The following is a 17,946-nucleotide window of genomic DNA, read 5'->3' on the forward strand; positions in this document are numbered from 1 at the left end:
AACAAGACCACACTAAAGCTACCAGCACAACTATGTTTATTGCAGCATTATTTACCATAGCTAAGATATGGAACCAACCCAGATGCCCCTCAGTAGATGAGTGGATCAAGAAAATGTGGTATATATACACAATGGAAGTCTATGCCTCCATCAGAAAGGATGATATTGCCCCATTTGTTAGGAAATGGAAAGACTTGGAAACAATTATATTAAGTGAAGTAAGCCAGGCCCAAAGAAACTTAGGTCCCATGGTTTCCCTTATTTGCAATAACTAGTATATGTCTGAGTCAAGCAGAAAAGATCAGGTAAGTTGATGTTAGGGAAATGAACCCTAAGATATGTATTCAAATGTTTTTTTTCTTTCATGCAATTGTTTCTAACACATTTACAAGATTATTTCTTTGTTGCTTTGTATGTCCCTCCCCATGGTATAACACCTGCTTTCACTGTATTTGATGTTGGTATAATTTGTGGAGGGAAGGGAAAAAACAAATGGTTTAAATAGGGATACAGGTGGACCCATTGCAAAAATGAGATGTACAAGTCATTATGTGGAAAAACGAACTTTACAACTTTGGTGGGGGGGAGGGGGAAGGATAGGTGAGGGTGTGGGGGATAGGAAGGGGAAACAAAGGAGGAGGCTACAATGCTTGATAAGAAATGTACTCATTATCTTGCCCATGTAATTGTAACTCCTCTGTACATTATTTTCACAATAAAAAATAAATTTTAAATATCAACTATTGAATATTGACATTTCTGGATTCAAGCCCATGGCTGCATGTGGCTAACATAAAGATGAGTAAGGAAGGCTCATTGCTCCAAGATGCTTTTTGTAAGGTGTGCATTACTGTACTTGGATCTGTAGCAGATGTAATTCTTGCAAAAAGCCAGATTCCCCTAAGAAGCTGTAAATCTTTTTCTTTTTCTTTGCCACACCTGGGGCTTGAATTCTGAGTGTGGGCGCTGTCCCTGAGCTTTTTTTCCCTCGGCTAGCACTCTTAACACTTGGGCCACCATGCCACTGGCAGCTTTTTCTGACAGTTAATTGGAGATAAGAATCTTGTGGACTTTTCTGCCCAGGCTGACTTTGAACTGTGATCCTCAGATCCTCAGCCTCCTGAGTAACTAGGATGACAGGCATGATCCATTGGCACCCGGCTGCAAATCTTTTAAAAGTAGAGGTTGGTTTTCTCATATAGATGGGGGATCCAATAAATGACCTTCATCTTCCTGCTAGTATTCCCACCGGCTGAGAAATGAAGCAAAGGCCATCTGCACATCAAAGAAGGACCCGCCACATGAGAACAAGCAAAGGCTCTTTATCCAGAGCTTCCCAGGAGGCGTGCCTCTGTCACTTGTGCTTATTCAGAGGCTTAAAGGGGAGAGAAGTGGGAAAGTCTTATGAAAACTGGGAAGGCTCAAGATGTGTCCTGACCAGAGGCTGTGGTGTGGGAAAGCTGGACACAGCTGGCTAGAAATGGGACATGCTGTGTGCCTGCTGAGAGGGGCAGGTCTAGCTTGCCCTGGTTGGACTTAAATCAGAAATGGAGACAAAAATTAAGGAATATGTCAGTTATTGGTCACTAATCAATCCCAGCCATTTGGGGATGGAGGTTACAAGAGTTAGAGATTGGCTTTCTGGATTGTTATCAGAGGTCTCAGCCTGACTTTCTACAAGAATAGTTCATAGCCAGGTGCTGGTGGTTCACGCCTATAATCCTAGCTACTTAGGAGGCTGAGATCTGAGGATCACAGTTCAAAATCAAGAGTAGGAAGGAAAATCTGTGAGACTCATCTCCAATTAATCACTAAAAAACCAGAAGCGGAGCTGTGGCTCAAGTGGTAGAGCACCAGCCTTGAGCTCAAAAGTTCAGGGACAGCATCCAGGCTCTGAGTTCACAGATGAAGACTGACTTTAACTGTGTTGTCAACTTCAATGTGAAATATCTCACGGTAAAAATTTCCTTGAGGACACACTTGTAACCTGGGGTCAGCAAAGATAGAATCACCGTGAAAGAATTGAATTTAATTGAAACTAAATACTTCTGTTCAACAGATGTTGAGAAGCTTTAAAGTCAAGTTGTAGGCTGGGGAAGTATTTGCAAAAAACATCTGAAATATATCTAGAACACACAAAGAACTCTTATAAGACAAAAAAAAAAACCTAGTATGTAGAAAAGAGATGATTTGACTGATGTTTCCCCGGAGATCTATGGGTAACAAATAATTACATGAAGAGATGATTAGGAAACACAGATAAGACATTGTGACACCACCACACACCAATTCATGGGGCAAAATTTTGAAAGCAAAGGCAATAACACTGAAGGATGACAAGGATAAGGAGCAACTAGAACTTTCATACATGTTGCTGAAGATGCAAATTGGCAGGCAGAGCCTCCATTAAAATAGTTTGGCAGTTTCTTATAAAGTAAAATAAACTTAGCATCAAGCTTTATAAGCTTAATGTAGTACCTAGAAACTCCAATCACAAGTGAAAACAGAGCCACACACAAAGACCTCAATACATGACTGCTTATTGTAGCTTTAGTTCAGAATAACAAGACTTGGAAAGAAAACTAACGTTCATCATGCACGAAGGACATGGATAGGCCCTTTGTGGTACAATGACAGAATGGAACACTCGGCTACAAAGGAAAACACAGCAACATGGGTAACACTGAAAAGCAATATGGGGGTAAGAGGTAGAGGTAAGAGGTGACTCTGATCCACATGCACCAGACATGAAAATGGATGGGCCAAATCATAACCCTCTTGTACAACCATTTGTTTAAAAAAATTTTTAAAGCGGTATGTTTTGTTATATAGGAAAGCTTCAAAAGTACGCATATTGGATATTGCATTTTTTTTGTCAGTTGTGGGGCTTAAACTCTGGGCCTGGGAGCTGTCCTTCAGCTCTTCAGCTCAAGGTAAATACTCTACCACTTGAGCTACAGCACCACTTAGGGTTTTCTGATGGTTTATTGGAGATAAGAGTCTCACGGCCTTTCCTGCCTGGGCTGGCTTTGAACCTCGATCCTCAGATCTCAGCTTCCTGGGTAGCTAGGATTACAGGTGTGAGCCACCAGCACCCGGCATTGCATTGGTATTATAGTCCAAAAAGGCAAAAGTATAGTGTCAGAAACAAAGTCTGTGGTTTGCCATGGCCGGGGTGGGGAGAATAACAAGAGAGACAGAGAGAGAGGAGTGGGGGGAGTTGGGGAGGAATGAAGGGGATAGAGTTGAGAGAGAGACCAAGAGATCAATGACTGGTGTGATGTGCAGAGCCCATTTTAGCAGCCAATAGGGCTAATTCTGCACATAGCTTCTCAGCACTGCATTCAGTCAGTGTCAAATCGGTACCTAGAAATTGACCATAGTAAAGTATTTACACACTAGGAACTATAAAAGCTACAATTATGTTCTGCATTTTTGAGAGCTGCACATTGTTATGTGCCATGAGAACACTGACTAGATTTGAGCTGAATTCAATAGGGAAATGAAAGCACACACTTTCAGGGGAAATGGCCTGCCTAGAGAAGATGGCCTAAGACCTTGGTCTTCCGGTGAGTGGCAGGGAAACTCCGAATCACATGTTTCTCAAAGTCAGAGCTCCCTGCAGCATGTTTTTCTATGCATCGATTCTCCCCCAATGCTGCTAACTATGTGTGAAAATGACCAAATGAAATGGAGACCAGCAAGTGTTACCCATATCTAAGTTGTGAATGTTGGAAGAGAACATTTCAAAGATTCATTCTCTGTGGATTAAAAATAAATAAATAAATCCAGAAAGACATAAATTAAGTTATTTGAAATAAAAAATATTTTTTAAAAAGGGCAAAAATAAAATGTTGCAAGCAGAGAAAATACTATGAAATGTCAAAGAACAAAGGGAGAATCTATGCAACAGCAATACTCACAAGACAATATGTTGGCTGATCTGTACAACTTGGGGAGTTGAGGGAAGGGAAAGAGGGAGAAAAATGAGGGAAAGGGTAACAAATGAGACAAGAAATGTAATCACTTAATTGTAACCCCTCTGTACAGTATTTTTACAATAAAAAAATCACAGAATAAAAGAGAAATGTAATCACTACCCTACTTATGTAACTGTAACTCCTCCGAACATCACCTTGACAATTTTTTTTAATTCTTCAATTAAAAAAAGATGAGAAATCTTGTCACCTCAAATGTGATAAACATGAATGCAGAATAGTGATTAATAGAGATTAGGATGGGGGAGGGTAGTATAAAAGAAAATTACATTTGATCAGGACATGCTATATGTATGTGTGGAAATATCACACTGATTCCCTTTAACTTATACAGCTATTACGGGTTAAAAAATAATTTTCTATTATGTACATACATAAATATGGAACAGTGGAGCTTGTTGAGACTGATTTGAGGGAAGTAACAAAAGAGAAATCTGATCAAGTTACATTTTATGCCTATATGGACATATTGAGATGAAATCCACTAGTTGGATGGAATCCAAGTAAGTGATACTAGCTTAAAAAAAATAAGCTGGGTGCTGGTGGTTCATGCCTTTACTCAAGAGGCTGACATCTAAGGATGACAGCTCAAAGCTAGCCCAGGAAGGAAAGTCTGTGACATTCTTTTCTCTAATTAATCACCAAAACCCTGGAACATGACACTATGGCTCAATTAGTAGAACACAATCCTTAAGCAAAAGAAGCTCAGGGACAGCACTCGGGCTCTGAGTTCAAGCCCTAGAACTGACATGAAAAAAAAGATTTAAAAAAATCTGAACTGTACACACACAAACACACACAAATATGAGTATCCATAAATTATGCCAACATATGACTAAATGAGTAGAAAGATGAGACCACATCTATCCTGTTATTGGCCATCAAAATTACTCAAATTCTGTGGCAGAGATTTTGTTTTCCAAAAATTGAATGACAAAAACCCTTTCTAGAACAGATCATTACTTATAAACAAATACACATATTAAAAGTTGGGACCACCTGAAATTAAAACTGGCAATTGATACACCTTGTGAGAGAATATTCAGAATTATAAGGATCTTAGAAATTATGCAGGCTCACCATTTTACTTTGAGGATGAGAAAACAATTGAGGGACTCTGATGTTATTTTACCCTAATTCACAAATAAAAAGTGACTTGCCTCTATGCTCAAGGTATTTTATTGCCATGCCAAGACAGCATTCAGATATTGAAAGACAGCAAATTCAAAAGACCATTTCCTGGGTAATTACGACAAAGAATAAACCCTATCAGTCCACTGCTGTCTTTGGTTAAATGTGAGGGCTGTATTCACATCCCTAACTCTTGGAAACAATTCTTTCCTTTAGAGTTCTCCTTGCTTGAAAAGAATAAGGGAGAAAGCAAGATAAAAACAAGATTTTTTTTCCAGTCACTTAAGCTCCATAAATGACATCTATGAATTATATATTGCTGTTGCCAAGGAGATATGAGAAATCCCTATGAAAAAGACACAAAGAAATTGATTGCACCAAAGATGACTAGTCTTAGACGTTGGACAATCGTTCCTCTTTTTGAGTTGTTATGATGGGTTCTTTGTGGGAACAAAGGCCCATTAGTCTGAAAATCCTCAATCATTTATCCATTCAACAAAGAACAAAGAAAACGTCAGTATGGTACTCATTCCCTCTTACTTTCATGCAACCGATAGAGCGAAGGACCATTTTCCTGCCATGTTTACCAAGAATTGGAGTAGTGCCCCCTAGCTCTTCCAGGACACCACCTGGGTCTAGACTCTAAAGATTCTCCATCAGAAACTCTCTAATAGGAATCGACTCTTTTCTCTAACTTAACAACTCTCATTTCCAAGCTGAGAGTCATTTTTTTTTTCCTGGACCCTCCACTCAATGGAAAACAAATGAACAGGGAAAGCACTAAATAAACCAATCTGAAAACGAGGCCACAGCACATCAGAGATGGAGAAGCTTCAAAACTGACCAGTCAAGGAAAGCAAGAATTTGGAGCTTATCCCAAAGAAAACAGTCGTTTTAACTGGTCCCTGAGTTGAGCTTTGCTGGATGAATGACTTCCAGGGCCTCTCTGGCTCTTTGGGATTATATGGGACTATTTTTAGCACAACTATTTCAGAAATCTTTTGAGAACTTGGACCCACCATTCTGTCTGGTACCAAAAGCAAGTTTTTCACTGAACTCTCATGAAAGATCCTCAGATCCCTTATGCACTGAGAATCCTGAAGGAAACCAGCTCAGATCACGGTATGGCATGTTTTTCCTCTTTGTAGAATTTTGGCAAATGTAGGTGCAGTGGCTTGTCTTCCTTAGGGTAGATTTTTAGTATATTAAACAGGTGATTCTATATTAAGAATCCAGGAAAAGTGGGGACCTTGTTCTAAATCTCTGGTCTGACTCTAGTTCACAACCATGGACAATGGCTCCTGGACCTTGCTTCCATGGGGCTAAAGGTCTTTAGGAGGATGACAAGAACTTAGCATGGCTTTGTAGACTATTAAATATTTTGTAAATACTAGGATTTTTTTTTCTGTGGTACCATCATATTACATTTGAAAAAAGCCCAAACTTTATAAATTGTGAACTTGGATAATACTAAACACTGATGAATATATACTTTTTTTTCCTTCATTCGTTCTTTATTCGGCCTCTACTATCACCGCCCAGTTTCTGTCCTACAATGTGAGTTTGCTCATTGCTAGGGACCAAGCCATGACACCAGATATTGCATGACCTTTGTGAGGACCTGTCTAGTGTTAAGGCCAGGGAGCTGATTGACACAGGAAAAACAGTTCAACAGAGGAAATCAGGATCCCAAAGGAAAGAACATCAGAGCTGCATCACAGAAGAAACTGCGTGTGGACAGGTAAAGGCCCTATCCTATTCCAAGTCAGCACCTCTCCTTATATAGCCAGGAAAGAACAAAGCCTTACTGGAATGAAATCTCCACATTGGAGGACAAGAAGTCCTGTGTTGCCTCTCCCTGGTCACCTATTCCCTTTCCAATGATTTCCAGGCAACATGCATTTTCTACTTGAATTAACAATCGAATCCAGCCCTTTGTCCTGAAATCGGATATGATAGCTTCCCTCCCTCAAGGGTTCAGAGACAAAAAAGAAACTCAGTTCAAATCCTGATGGTACCATCTTAGGATAGCTCAGGCACCGCCACAGAGAGACTGTAGAATCTCAGCCTCTCTAAATGTGACTAAAGAACGTGATAGAAATCATGCATGTTTGTCCTTTGGTGAGTGGCTAACGTCGGATCGCATGATGTCTTGAAGGCTCATTCACCCATGCTGTATTAGATCCTTCCTTTATAAGACCAAATAATGCTTCATTGTATGTGTTTACTATGTTTTGTTTATCCAATCATTGGTCACTAGACACTGGCTACTTCCACATTTTGGCTACCACAGATAATGTTGTTAAAATCTGTTTGAGTCTCTAGGTTTACTTCATTTTGAATATATACTCAGAAGTAGAATTGCTAGGTTCTATGGTAACTTCATATTTAACTTTTTTAGAGAATTGCTATAATGTTTTCCATTTCCATCAGCATTTTTTCTTTCTAGAAGCAAAAGTACATTTATATGTTGTTAGTAATTTCCAAAAGGATATCTCAATCTATGAAAGTGTTAGCTAGCACAACCCTTACATGGACTAAAATAATATTTCTCCAAGTGTTTCCCATCACTAGATTAGCAAACAAAAGATCCTTTGACTGAAAACTTTAGGAACCAGTCTCTACTACTAGTCAACAATTCGGCCTTAAAGATTCAAAACAATCATTAACATGAAAGCTCTGGTATATAATATGTGTTTTTAAATATGTGTTTTAAAAGCTAAAATCTTGTTACATTGTTGTCTCTACAGAAATATAAGACAAAAAAAAATCTCCAATTAGCAGCCCGAACAGACCTGTTTTAGGATTAGCATTGTTTCCAGAGCTTTGATTTTTCTAACTCTAAAGAAGCACGAAAGTATAAAATAAAAACTGCACTTTAGTACACTGTACACATACATTTGCATAATGTAATGCTTTAAAACATATTGAGCCATGCCTACTAATGGATATATTTTCTTTAGGGGATTTTTAAAATATTCTGTAGTTAGATTATGCTGTGTACTGAATTGATTACCTCGTTCCAGTGGTGGTGGTGGTGTGTGTGTGAGTGTGCACACACACAGACACATACACACATGCATGCACACATACCAGTACTGGGGCTGGAACTTGGTGGGGGGCGAGGGGCACTCATGTTCAGGCTTGGCTTTTTTGTTCATCCTAAGGATCATATATTTACCTTAAAATATCAGGTTGCTTCAGCCTATACTGTCCCTCTCCATCCACCCTCAGCCTGTATTCCAGATGCCCTACGAATAAAGGACTAGTCCTTCCCCACTTGCAGCTTTGGAGGGTGAACCCAAGTCCTATTAAATTAGAACTGAGGCACGCTGCTGCCTGCTTCGCTCAGAGCAGCGTGGCCCCACGCATGGCTTAATTTCACACAGCTCTTTAATTGACCCCGAGTGCTAACAGCTTAATGGGGCGCCACAGCATTATATCCTGCAGATTTTAAATTAAAGTTTGAGACTCCCCTCCGGATATGCGCAGTACTCCAATTAATGTGAACTGGCATTACCCATGATTATCGAGTGAAAAAGATGGTTTTCCTGAAAAAATGCCTTTTCCTTCACTCTGTTATCAAAAGCCCAAGAATCCTAAGAAAATGACCCAGGATGCATGCAGAGATTAGTCAGAGTGATATCCAGATGGTGTTTATGTTGACAGAACACTGAAAACAACATAATGGGTGGCTCTATACATAAAAGTACAGAGCAAAGCAATGATATTTAATGTCAAGAATAACTTGTTAGAAAGAACAATTATTGACATACTGCAATTGTTAAGGGATTATGGATGTGTCACAGTCTCATTTCCTGTACATCATTGACAAAAAGGGCTGGGAAGATGCATGGAGTAAACTGAGAGGGGGCCGGGATGGTAGTTCAAAGCCCACCAGACAGGAAAGTGTCTAAGATTCTAATCTCTAATTAGCCACCAAAATTCTGGAAGTGGAGCATGGCTCAAGTGGTAGAATACCAGCTTTGAGCGATAAAGCTAAGGGTTAGTATCCAGGCCCTGAGTTCAAGCCCCAGGATTGACACCAAAAACAAAAACAAAAACCTCTTGAGCAGCAATCATCTCGTCTCCAAGTGGGTCAACAGTTCCAATACTGATCTTATTCCTTTCCACCTTTCATTTGCTATTTTTTAAAGGGATAATTTGGCAAAAACTTCATTGAAAAAACATAAACCAGTCCTTCATCTGCACCAGGGCAGTGGGAACTCTGTGTCAAAAGCATGTGCTAGCAGCCTGCCATGGGGCTGGGGGGAGGGGGAGGGAAGGGGAAGAGAGCCTTACACATGTGGAAAAGACACACGCTGGAGTGAGTTCTCACAAATGTGTCTCTTCACGCGCAGACGGAACGGATTATGCGAAACCCTCACCCTGAGAGGGTGCCTTTATGTCTGTGTGTGTTTCTCTTCCAGAGCCAAAGATGTTTGTCTTGCTCTATGTTACAAGCTTTGCCATCTGTGCAAGTGGACAGCCTCGGGGCAACCAGGCCAAAGGAGAGAACTACAGCCCGAAGTACATCTGTAGCATCCCTGGCTTATCTGGACCTCCAGGCCCTCCTGGAGCAAATGGTTCACCTGGGCCCCATGGCCGCATTGGCCTTCCGGGAAGAGATGGCAGAGATGGCAGGAAGGGAGAGAAAGGTGAAAAGGGAACTGCAGGTAATATATGAACTCCATTAAAAAAATACACCTCGTTCACCCCCACCTGGAAACGATTCCTTCTGTCTTTGCTCCTTCTTTTTTTCTTCTGTATCTCACCATTATTCATCATAAGAATTTAGCTAGGCACCAGTGGTGCCTATCTGTAGTCCTAGCAATTAGTCCTAGCTGAGATCTGAGGGTCATCGTTCAATGCCAGCTGGAGCTGGAAAGTCCTTGAGCCTCTTATCTCCAATTAACTGCTAAAAAGCTGGAAGTGGAGCTGTACGTCAACTTCCATTGTTTAAGCACCCACTTTGAGCAAAAGAACTCAGAGACAGTATATAGGCCCTGAGTTCAAGCCCCATTACCCACAGAAAGAAAAAATATTATTCAGTCCTTACTGTTCTTCAGATACTGCATTGATCTTTTGACCTGAATCCTTACATTATTACATGACAACTCAGACAGACATTAGCGTATAGGGGAGTGAGGAATCCCGTGACATGATCAAATGGTTTAGAGGCAACAGGCATAGCAGGTGCGATATTCATGTCTGCCAGAGGTAGACTGTGATGTTAGATGCCTGAGGTAACCAAGCTATTCTAGCTCCAAACAATGGCTCAGTGCATGGATAGAGAGACAGATGGGCAGGGTGAGAGGTCTACAAACTGAACACAGTTGAAAATGAGAAGCCAGACATCCAGTGTCATTCTGTCCTCTACTGATACACTGAATATAGATCCCCCTCCCCCCACACAGGATTCTAGACTTTATTTTTCACAGATGAAATGACAGTAGCCTCACATTGCTATCTCTCCCAGTTCACCGCCTTCCTCCTGGCCTGTAGTAGTGAAAACTGAGACTTCAACAGCTCCTGACAGCAACACAACTGTCCCCTCGCCCTTCCATAATTCTCACTTTTGTCCTCCCACAAATAAGTTGGCCTGGGAAGCTTGCCAGACTGTGCTCTCCCCTTCAAGGTAAGCCACGTGGAAATTCCACACAGGCTGTGTGAACTTTTAAAAGAGGATGGGATTTGGAATCAATCTTTGAAAACAACTTTCTGAAGGTAAAGTTGAGACAAAGAATAGGAAGGGAGGGAGAAGTCATTAGCTCTAGGAACCATGCTTTTAATCTAACCATCATGATTTCCTGGGTTTCTGTGAGACAATACAACAAAATTCAGATATTGTAAAATAAATGAATTTTCCTTGCAGGAAATAGTTGACAAATGAATAGCTAATAGCTATCCACTGTTCACTATTAGATATCTGTAAGTAAAGATACAACATCAGAACCTTGAATCTAGACCCTAAATGTAATTATTCCAAAGGCTCTGTCTAGAGGACAGGTTACCACTGAGCCAGGAATTTCTTTGGAAACAGATAAGAGCATCAAGATTATGGTGAGATATTACTGATACATTTAGTTTTACTGTATCTAGAAATAATATCATTGCCAAATGTATAAACATTGAAGTCAGAAAAATCTCCCTTATACTAACAATAAGAGAGAGAGAAAGAAAAAGAGAGAGAGAGAGAGAGATCTTGGCTCTTTCAGTTACTTATTCTTGGGGAAGCCTTTCTAATCTCTCTCAATTCCCTTGTTTTAAGCCAGTAATAGTAAAGGTGATTGTGAAGCACGAAAACAAGAATACATGCAAACACTTCGGAGCATACCTGCTATGTAGTAGGCACTCAGTAAATGTTAGCTGTTATATTTAGATCTGCAAAGATAGCCATATGGTATGCTAAAAGTATTTAAGCTGTCCCATGAAATTTTAGTGTTATCTCAGATTTAAGTATTTTGAATCCCTACAGTTGGAATCATATGTGGTTATACCCCATCTCCACCAATCCATCTATGTTCATGTACTTATAACTCTGCTAGCAGCTTTTTATGTATTAGACATAAGAGTCTCACAAACTTTTTTTCCTGTGCTTTGATCCTCAGATTTCAGCTTCCTGAATAGCTAGGAGTACAGGCATGAGCCACCGACACCCAGTTACCTTGCTTTCTGAGTATATGCAAAAATCCATAAATGGTGGCTAGGTAGATGACATGGAAGGTCAAATACAGAAAAACATACTTCATGGGGAATTAAGAAGAAATTCTTTCTATCTGGGCTATAGTAGCTAAGCATTAACCAACCATGACTCAGAATTCTCCTCTCTATGCAAGCATTTATCTGAGTAGGGAAAATAATTCCTCCCTTCTTTCTAGTCTTAATCTGTAGGTCCTGAACATATGAACTTTCTTTTTCAGAAAAAAAATGAATAACTGCTGTAAATTAATGATCCATGATGATCAGCCAGCAGTTGAGCATACTAAATATTGTTATAGAAAATCCAAGCATTGAGATTCCAATGTTATGATTCAAATACTAATATTACTCCATTACTATTATTTGCAGTCCAATACTTCTTATGATTCAATCTCAGTAGTTTCAACATTGGGAAGCTAAAATGCGAAAGATCAAGCTCCTTCTTTAGACCCAATAACTATGGCTGACAGGTTTTTATCCCAGAACCACTGACTACTTTGCCTCTAGGTTTGGGGTAGACTTAGGCTCATTTTCTCCATATTAACAAATGGAATATTTGAAATCAGACAAGGAGTGACTTGCTGGAAATCAGAGGTGGGAGGAGTGAGTTTGTAATGAAATCTTAGGTTTAAAATCATTACTAGGACCAAAATGATTTTTTCGTGTAATTTTGTGCACTTTTTTGTTGCAAAAATGCTGTACAGAGGGGTTACAGTTACATGAGCAAGGGAATGAGTATATTTCCTATTGACCATTGTTGCCTCCTCCTTTGTTTTCCCCCTGATTAATGCATCAAAGGCCAATGATGACAACAGAGAAAGAAAGTGCAGCTCCTAATGAAGACAAATGATCATTTAAAAGCCACAGACATTGATTCTGAAGTTAACTTAATAGCAAAATAGCTTGGCTGTTCCATTTCTACCCAAAAAAATGAACAAGGAAATTTTAAACTATTAATATCTTATTTCAATAAAAAGATATCAGAATGTGTTCTTGCTGGAACTAGTAGAGTTTTAACTTAACAACAAAACCCATCTACAGCTAGGGGATAAGACAGCAATCCCAACTCACCAAGAAAGAATCACATTGTTAGTCAGAAGTATGCATCATAAATTGTTGAACAGCTGCTTTCCAAAAATTATTAAAACAGAGTACTTGGTGTCTTAAGGATAGATACAGATTTCATTTCCCTTCCATTTACATTGTCCAGAACACTCTATTGCTGACTTTGCCAACTAACTGGGGAAAACAACAATGTTGACGTATGTGTAACATGCAAATAAATGATATCAAAACACCATCAAGATTAAAAAGCCTTGGCTTCATAAAAATTCTTGAGAACAAAAACATGGTTAAGAAGAGAAACTGCATCAACTATTTTCTCTGACGGCAAAAGTACATTACAGATTACTGAAAATTTGGTTCCTTTAGGAGAAAATATTCTTATATAAGCACTATTTGTTCAATGGAATTGCTCATAAAACTAGATAACATCCTTTTATGATATTGAGTCATTCCTATTTTTACCCAAAAAAAAAGTATATTTGCCTTTTACTTCCAACTGAGCCCACCTTTTTCTTTCTTTCTTTCTTTTGCATTTAGCCTTTAGTGGATATTCAGATATAAAAATTTGAACATAACTTGGACATACAGAAAATAACCCTGTGGTGAGTTTGAATTTGTTGAGATCCTTTCACAACTATTACTTCTCTTCTACATATAAAATAAAATTCAGCCAGATGCCAGTGGCTCACACATGTCATTCTACCTATTCAGGAGGCTGAGTTCTGAGGATCACCATTTGAAGCCAGTCCAGGCAGAAAAGTCCATGAGATTCTTATCTCCACATAACCACCAGAAAACCAGAAGTGGTGCTGTGGCTCAAAGTGGTCGAGTGCTAGCCTTGAGTGATAAAGCTCAGGGATAGCACCCAGGCTCTAAGTTTGAGCCCCACAACTGATGAAAAGAAAAAACTCTCAAAGGCCTTGCTTAAAAGAATCCAACCACACAGCAGAGTCAGCCAGAATTAGGATTCTTGAGTTCAGCCCCAAAGGTAAGAGATAGCTGGACAGAGGGTGAGGAGGATGGCGTGGGTTGGAGTCCCAACGTGCTATGCAAGCATGCTTCTTCATTACTCTGGGACTAAAAGGATTTATTATACGGTGGTGACACTCATAATACTTTTGTTAGTATAGCATACTGAGCCTTCTCCAGGCATCAGCCACCCTTTACAATTTTTTTTTTTTGGTCCGGTCGTGGGGCCTGCACTCTGGGCCTGGGTGCTGTCCCTCAGCTCTTCAGCTCAAGGCTAGCGCTCTACCACTTGAGCCACAGCGCCACTTCCGGCTTTTTTCTTTTTGCTTATGTGGTGCTGAGGAATCGAACCCAGGGCCTTGAGCATGCAAGGCAAGCGCTCTACCACTGAGCCACCTTCCCAGCCCCACCCTTTACAATTTACACTCCGACCACACTCCCAGTGGTGGAGACAGAGGCAGCTGAGTAAAGCAGGAATGAGTTCAGATCTTCTGCCATTGCTCACTAATCATCAGTCCCCTTAAACAAACTGATTTCTCAATGGTTCACTTTCCTCATTGACAGTGGAAGTAGAAGTTCCTGCGTTTTCGTAAAGTCTTTGTGGGATTCCTTTATTTAGTGATTTATCCTATTATCTTTAGATAGTCATGCAAAAAATGGGGTTCAGTTTAGCATTCATTTCCTTTTTTGTTGTTTGGGTTTTCTGTTGTTTAATATACTTGCATGATCTTTAAGTAGTTGCACAAAGGAGCTGCCATTCAACAAAGCAGTTCATGAACGCAGGGCCTCTTGATCAATGTCACCCCTTTCTCAATCTTTCCTCCCCCTCGACCTCCCTTCCCTCAGTTTTCTTAATTTTTCAACATATGCCTTGAATCTCAAGACTGCATTCTCTCCCACCTGCCTCCCGCTTGTAAGATGTCAATAAGACAGTGCATGCAAATGAAACATTGTTCTTGCTGCATAGTAAATGATTAATAAATATAAGTACTCTTCATTGTGATTCTTTTATTATTAATACTAATAAAAAATGAGGTGAAATAGTTTCTAAGGACTTGTCTGGTTCTATCTTGCCCCCACCCCCACCCTCAAGAACTTCCTGTAGGGAGTAAGATTATCATAATGAATTCTTCCTACAGCCACCAGTACCTGGATGTTGGTGAGAAGCAAAGGATTCATCGGGAAAGTGAGGGTTAATTATCTGCATTAGTCATGGCGTAAATGAAGACTCTCATACTTGTGAAAATGGATGTAAAATTCTGTTTAAATGTTTCTATGTTTTTAGTGCACTAAGGATTCTTAAAGGATTTCTTACTTAGAGATACACTGTTGCATGCAGGTCTCTTCGTTAGGTTGTGCTGAGATGATGTGGGTAAGCTGTTAGTAACTCTTTAAAGAAACCATTGATCCAAATTATCAACTCTTTTTGAAGGTCTAAGAGGTAAGACCGGACCCCTGGGTCTTGCTGGAGAGAAAGGGGACCAAGGAGAGACCGGGAAGAAAGGACCCATGGGACCCGAGGGAGAGAAAGGAGAAGTTGGTCCGGTGGGCCCTCCTGGAGCCAAGGGAGATCGTGGAGAACAGGGCCAGCCCGGGCTGCCCGGCGTGTGCAGATGCGGCAGCCTGGTGCTCAAGTCCGCCTTTTCCGTGGGCATCACAACCAGCTACCCTGAAGAAAGACTGCCTATCCTATTTAACAAGGTTCTCTTCAATGAGGGGGAGCACTACAACCCCGCCACCGGGAAGTTCATCTGCGCTTTCCCAGGAATCTATTATTTTTCTTATGATATCACGTTGGCCAACAAGCACCTAGCCATCGGGCTGGTCCACAATGGACAGTACCGGATAAGGACCTTCGATGCCAATACGGGGAACCACGACGTCGCTTCCGGGTCCACCGTCATCTACCTGCAGCCTGAGGATGAAGTCTGGCTGGAGATTTTCTTCAATGACCAGAATGGCCTCTTCTCAGACCCAGGCTGGGCAGATAGCTTATTTTCTGGATTTCTCCTCTACGTTGACTCGGATTATCTGGATTCCCTATCAGAAGATGATGAACTGTGAACACCACATGGAGGGACCTGAATCTTCCAAGATCACTGTGGCTGTCACTTGGCTTTCATCTGGGATGCCAGGAAGATGGATCAAGCGGGAAGGAAGGGGCACCAAAGCCGCTCCGCAGCTTTTAAGGAATAGTTCTGGCAGAATTTATCAAAACAAGGTAAAACACCAAAGAGTTGCAACCACACCAAGATGACTCTATAGAATAGCCTCCAGATATTGCTTTCTCTGGAAAGTCATGTTCATAAATATTTAAACAAATTGAAAACAATGTTAACAAAAAATTTATTAAATGTCCTTAATGATAAAAATCAGCTGGCAATGTTATTGCCTTATTAAATCTTCATAAAACTATGTTTTTGTCTGTTATTTGAGAATCATAACATACCAAAGTCTTTGACAATTCTCAAATGGCTATAGGCCAAAACACAGATAAGAGATGCTGAGTATTTTTTGAAGCAAATTAAAGTGAAATGATAAATTTCTTTGTTCGATTATTCATTCTTTCATGCTTGTGTATATTCACCCACTTGTATACATTCAGTGAGACGGGTAAGGGCCAGACACAATGGCACCACATCAGAAGGAATATGAGTTAAGACAAAAACCTTACCTTCATTCATGCTCGCATGTGGTGAGCACATGGCCACAATTCATTGGGAAGAGCAGATTGACTCAATGAGGCTAAGTGTGCACAGAACCTGCTTTTTCTGGGGCTGTGATTTAGAGAAGATTTTATACTTAGAAAGACAGTAGGCATACCAAGAGGGGGGTTGGGTGTGTGTGTGTGTGTGTGTGTGCATATGTATGTGTGTGTAATAGAGTCCAAGCAAAGAATTAAACATTGTATTCTCCCATCCCTTCCTCAACATATCATTGTTATTTATATTTGAAAAAGGTGAAAAGCCTAGGGAAAGAGAAAGCCTAGGAAAAGGCAGTTACAGCAGAGATGCATGGCTAATGGATCATCCTCCCAACTCCTTTTACCTAATGATTTTTCAGGACCAAGATTTTTCCTAAGAGCATTCTCACAAATAAGGACACCACTTTACATTGTAATAAGACGTGTATTTCCTATGAATTCCCTAAATCTTAAATTCAAATGATGCCGAGAACATATCCCCTTATATTACTAGTGCGCTGACAGGAGGAATGAGAGGAAGGAAAGGGAAGAGAAGCCAAAACATCTGAACAAATAGTTGTGCCTTCCAAGTCTAAACCTTCCTCAATCCACTCTGCCATTTTGTCACCACCTGAACTATAATTGCCCAGTTACTCTCATCCGTGATTTTGTCTCATCTGCTATTCCTCTGGATTGTCATCAACTTCCCTTTGTCTTTCCTTTCAGGTAAGTTTCATATATTTTTTTTAATTGTGGAAATACCATATAGGGGGTTACAATTACAAGGACAAGATAATGAGTGTGTTTCTTATCAAGCATTGTTGCCCCCTCCTTTGTTTCAGGTAAGTTTCTATGAATCATTTTCTCTGCTCACTAATTGAATAAGTACTGTAATGATGCTACGTGTAAATCACCAGGCTGCATTCTGTGAATACAGAAAAACACCAAGATGAGCAGGGCATTACCTCCGTCGCCAAATTTCTAAGGATACAAGAAATGACATCACACATTTATACATTCTAGAAAAGAACATAAAATATGCCAAGTACTAAAATGGAGATAGTGACAAAAATGCTTTGAAAGAGAAAGAATGCTTTACTCCCAAATTCCAAGATGGCTCGGGCATTGTAGAGCACATGGGCAGCAAAGATGGCACTGACAGGGAGTTGAGTGGGCAGAGCCCAATTTGCTTTTTTTTTTTTTTTAGTTGACATTGTTTTTTTTTAATTTATTTTTTATTTGTGAACATACTGTACAGAGGGGTTACAATTACATGGGCAGGATAATGCGTTCATTTCTTACTAAGCATTGCAGCCTCCTCCTTTGGTTTACCCTTCACATCCCTTCCCAGCCTCCCCCCTCCCCCCAATCCCAACCCTTCTCCTCCCCCCCTTCCCC

At 40.2% G+C, this 17,946-nt stretch overlaps 1 protein-coding gene across 3 annotated transcripts in view; it reads left to right on the forward strand.

Annotated features, from left to right (window-relative positions):
- Nucleotides 1–16,253, forward strand: part of C1qtnf7 (C1q and tumor necrosis factor related protein 7) — an 86,197-nt gene extending 69,944 nt beyond the window's left edge. For all 3 annotated transcript variants that reach the window (XM_013008965.1, XM_013008963.1, XM_013008966.1), the window contains 2 exons: nucleotides 9,560–9,805; nucleotides 15,298–16,253. In XM_013008965.1, coding sequence (XP_012864419.1) covers nucleotides 9,560–9,805; nucleotides 15,298–15,929 — 878 coding nt within the window. In that variant the 3' untranslated portion in view covers nucleotides 15,930–16,253. The remainder of the gene's footprint in view (nucleotides 1–9,559; nucleotides 9,806–15,297) is intronic.
- The last annotated feature ends 1,693 nt before the right edge of the window (nucleotides 16,254–17,946 follow it).

The sequence above is a fragment of the Dipodomys ordii genome, unplaced genomic scaffold (assembly GCF_000151885.1).
Source record: "Dipodomys ordii isolate 6190 unplaced genomic scaffold, Dord_2.0 Scaffold8, whole genome shotgun sequence".
Taxonomy (NCBI): Eukaryota; Metazoa; Chordata; class Mammalia; order Rodentia; family Heteromyidae; genus Dipodomys; species Dipodomys ordii.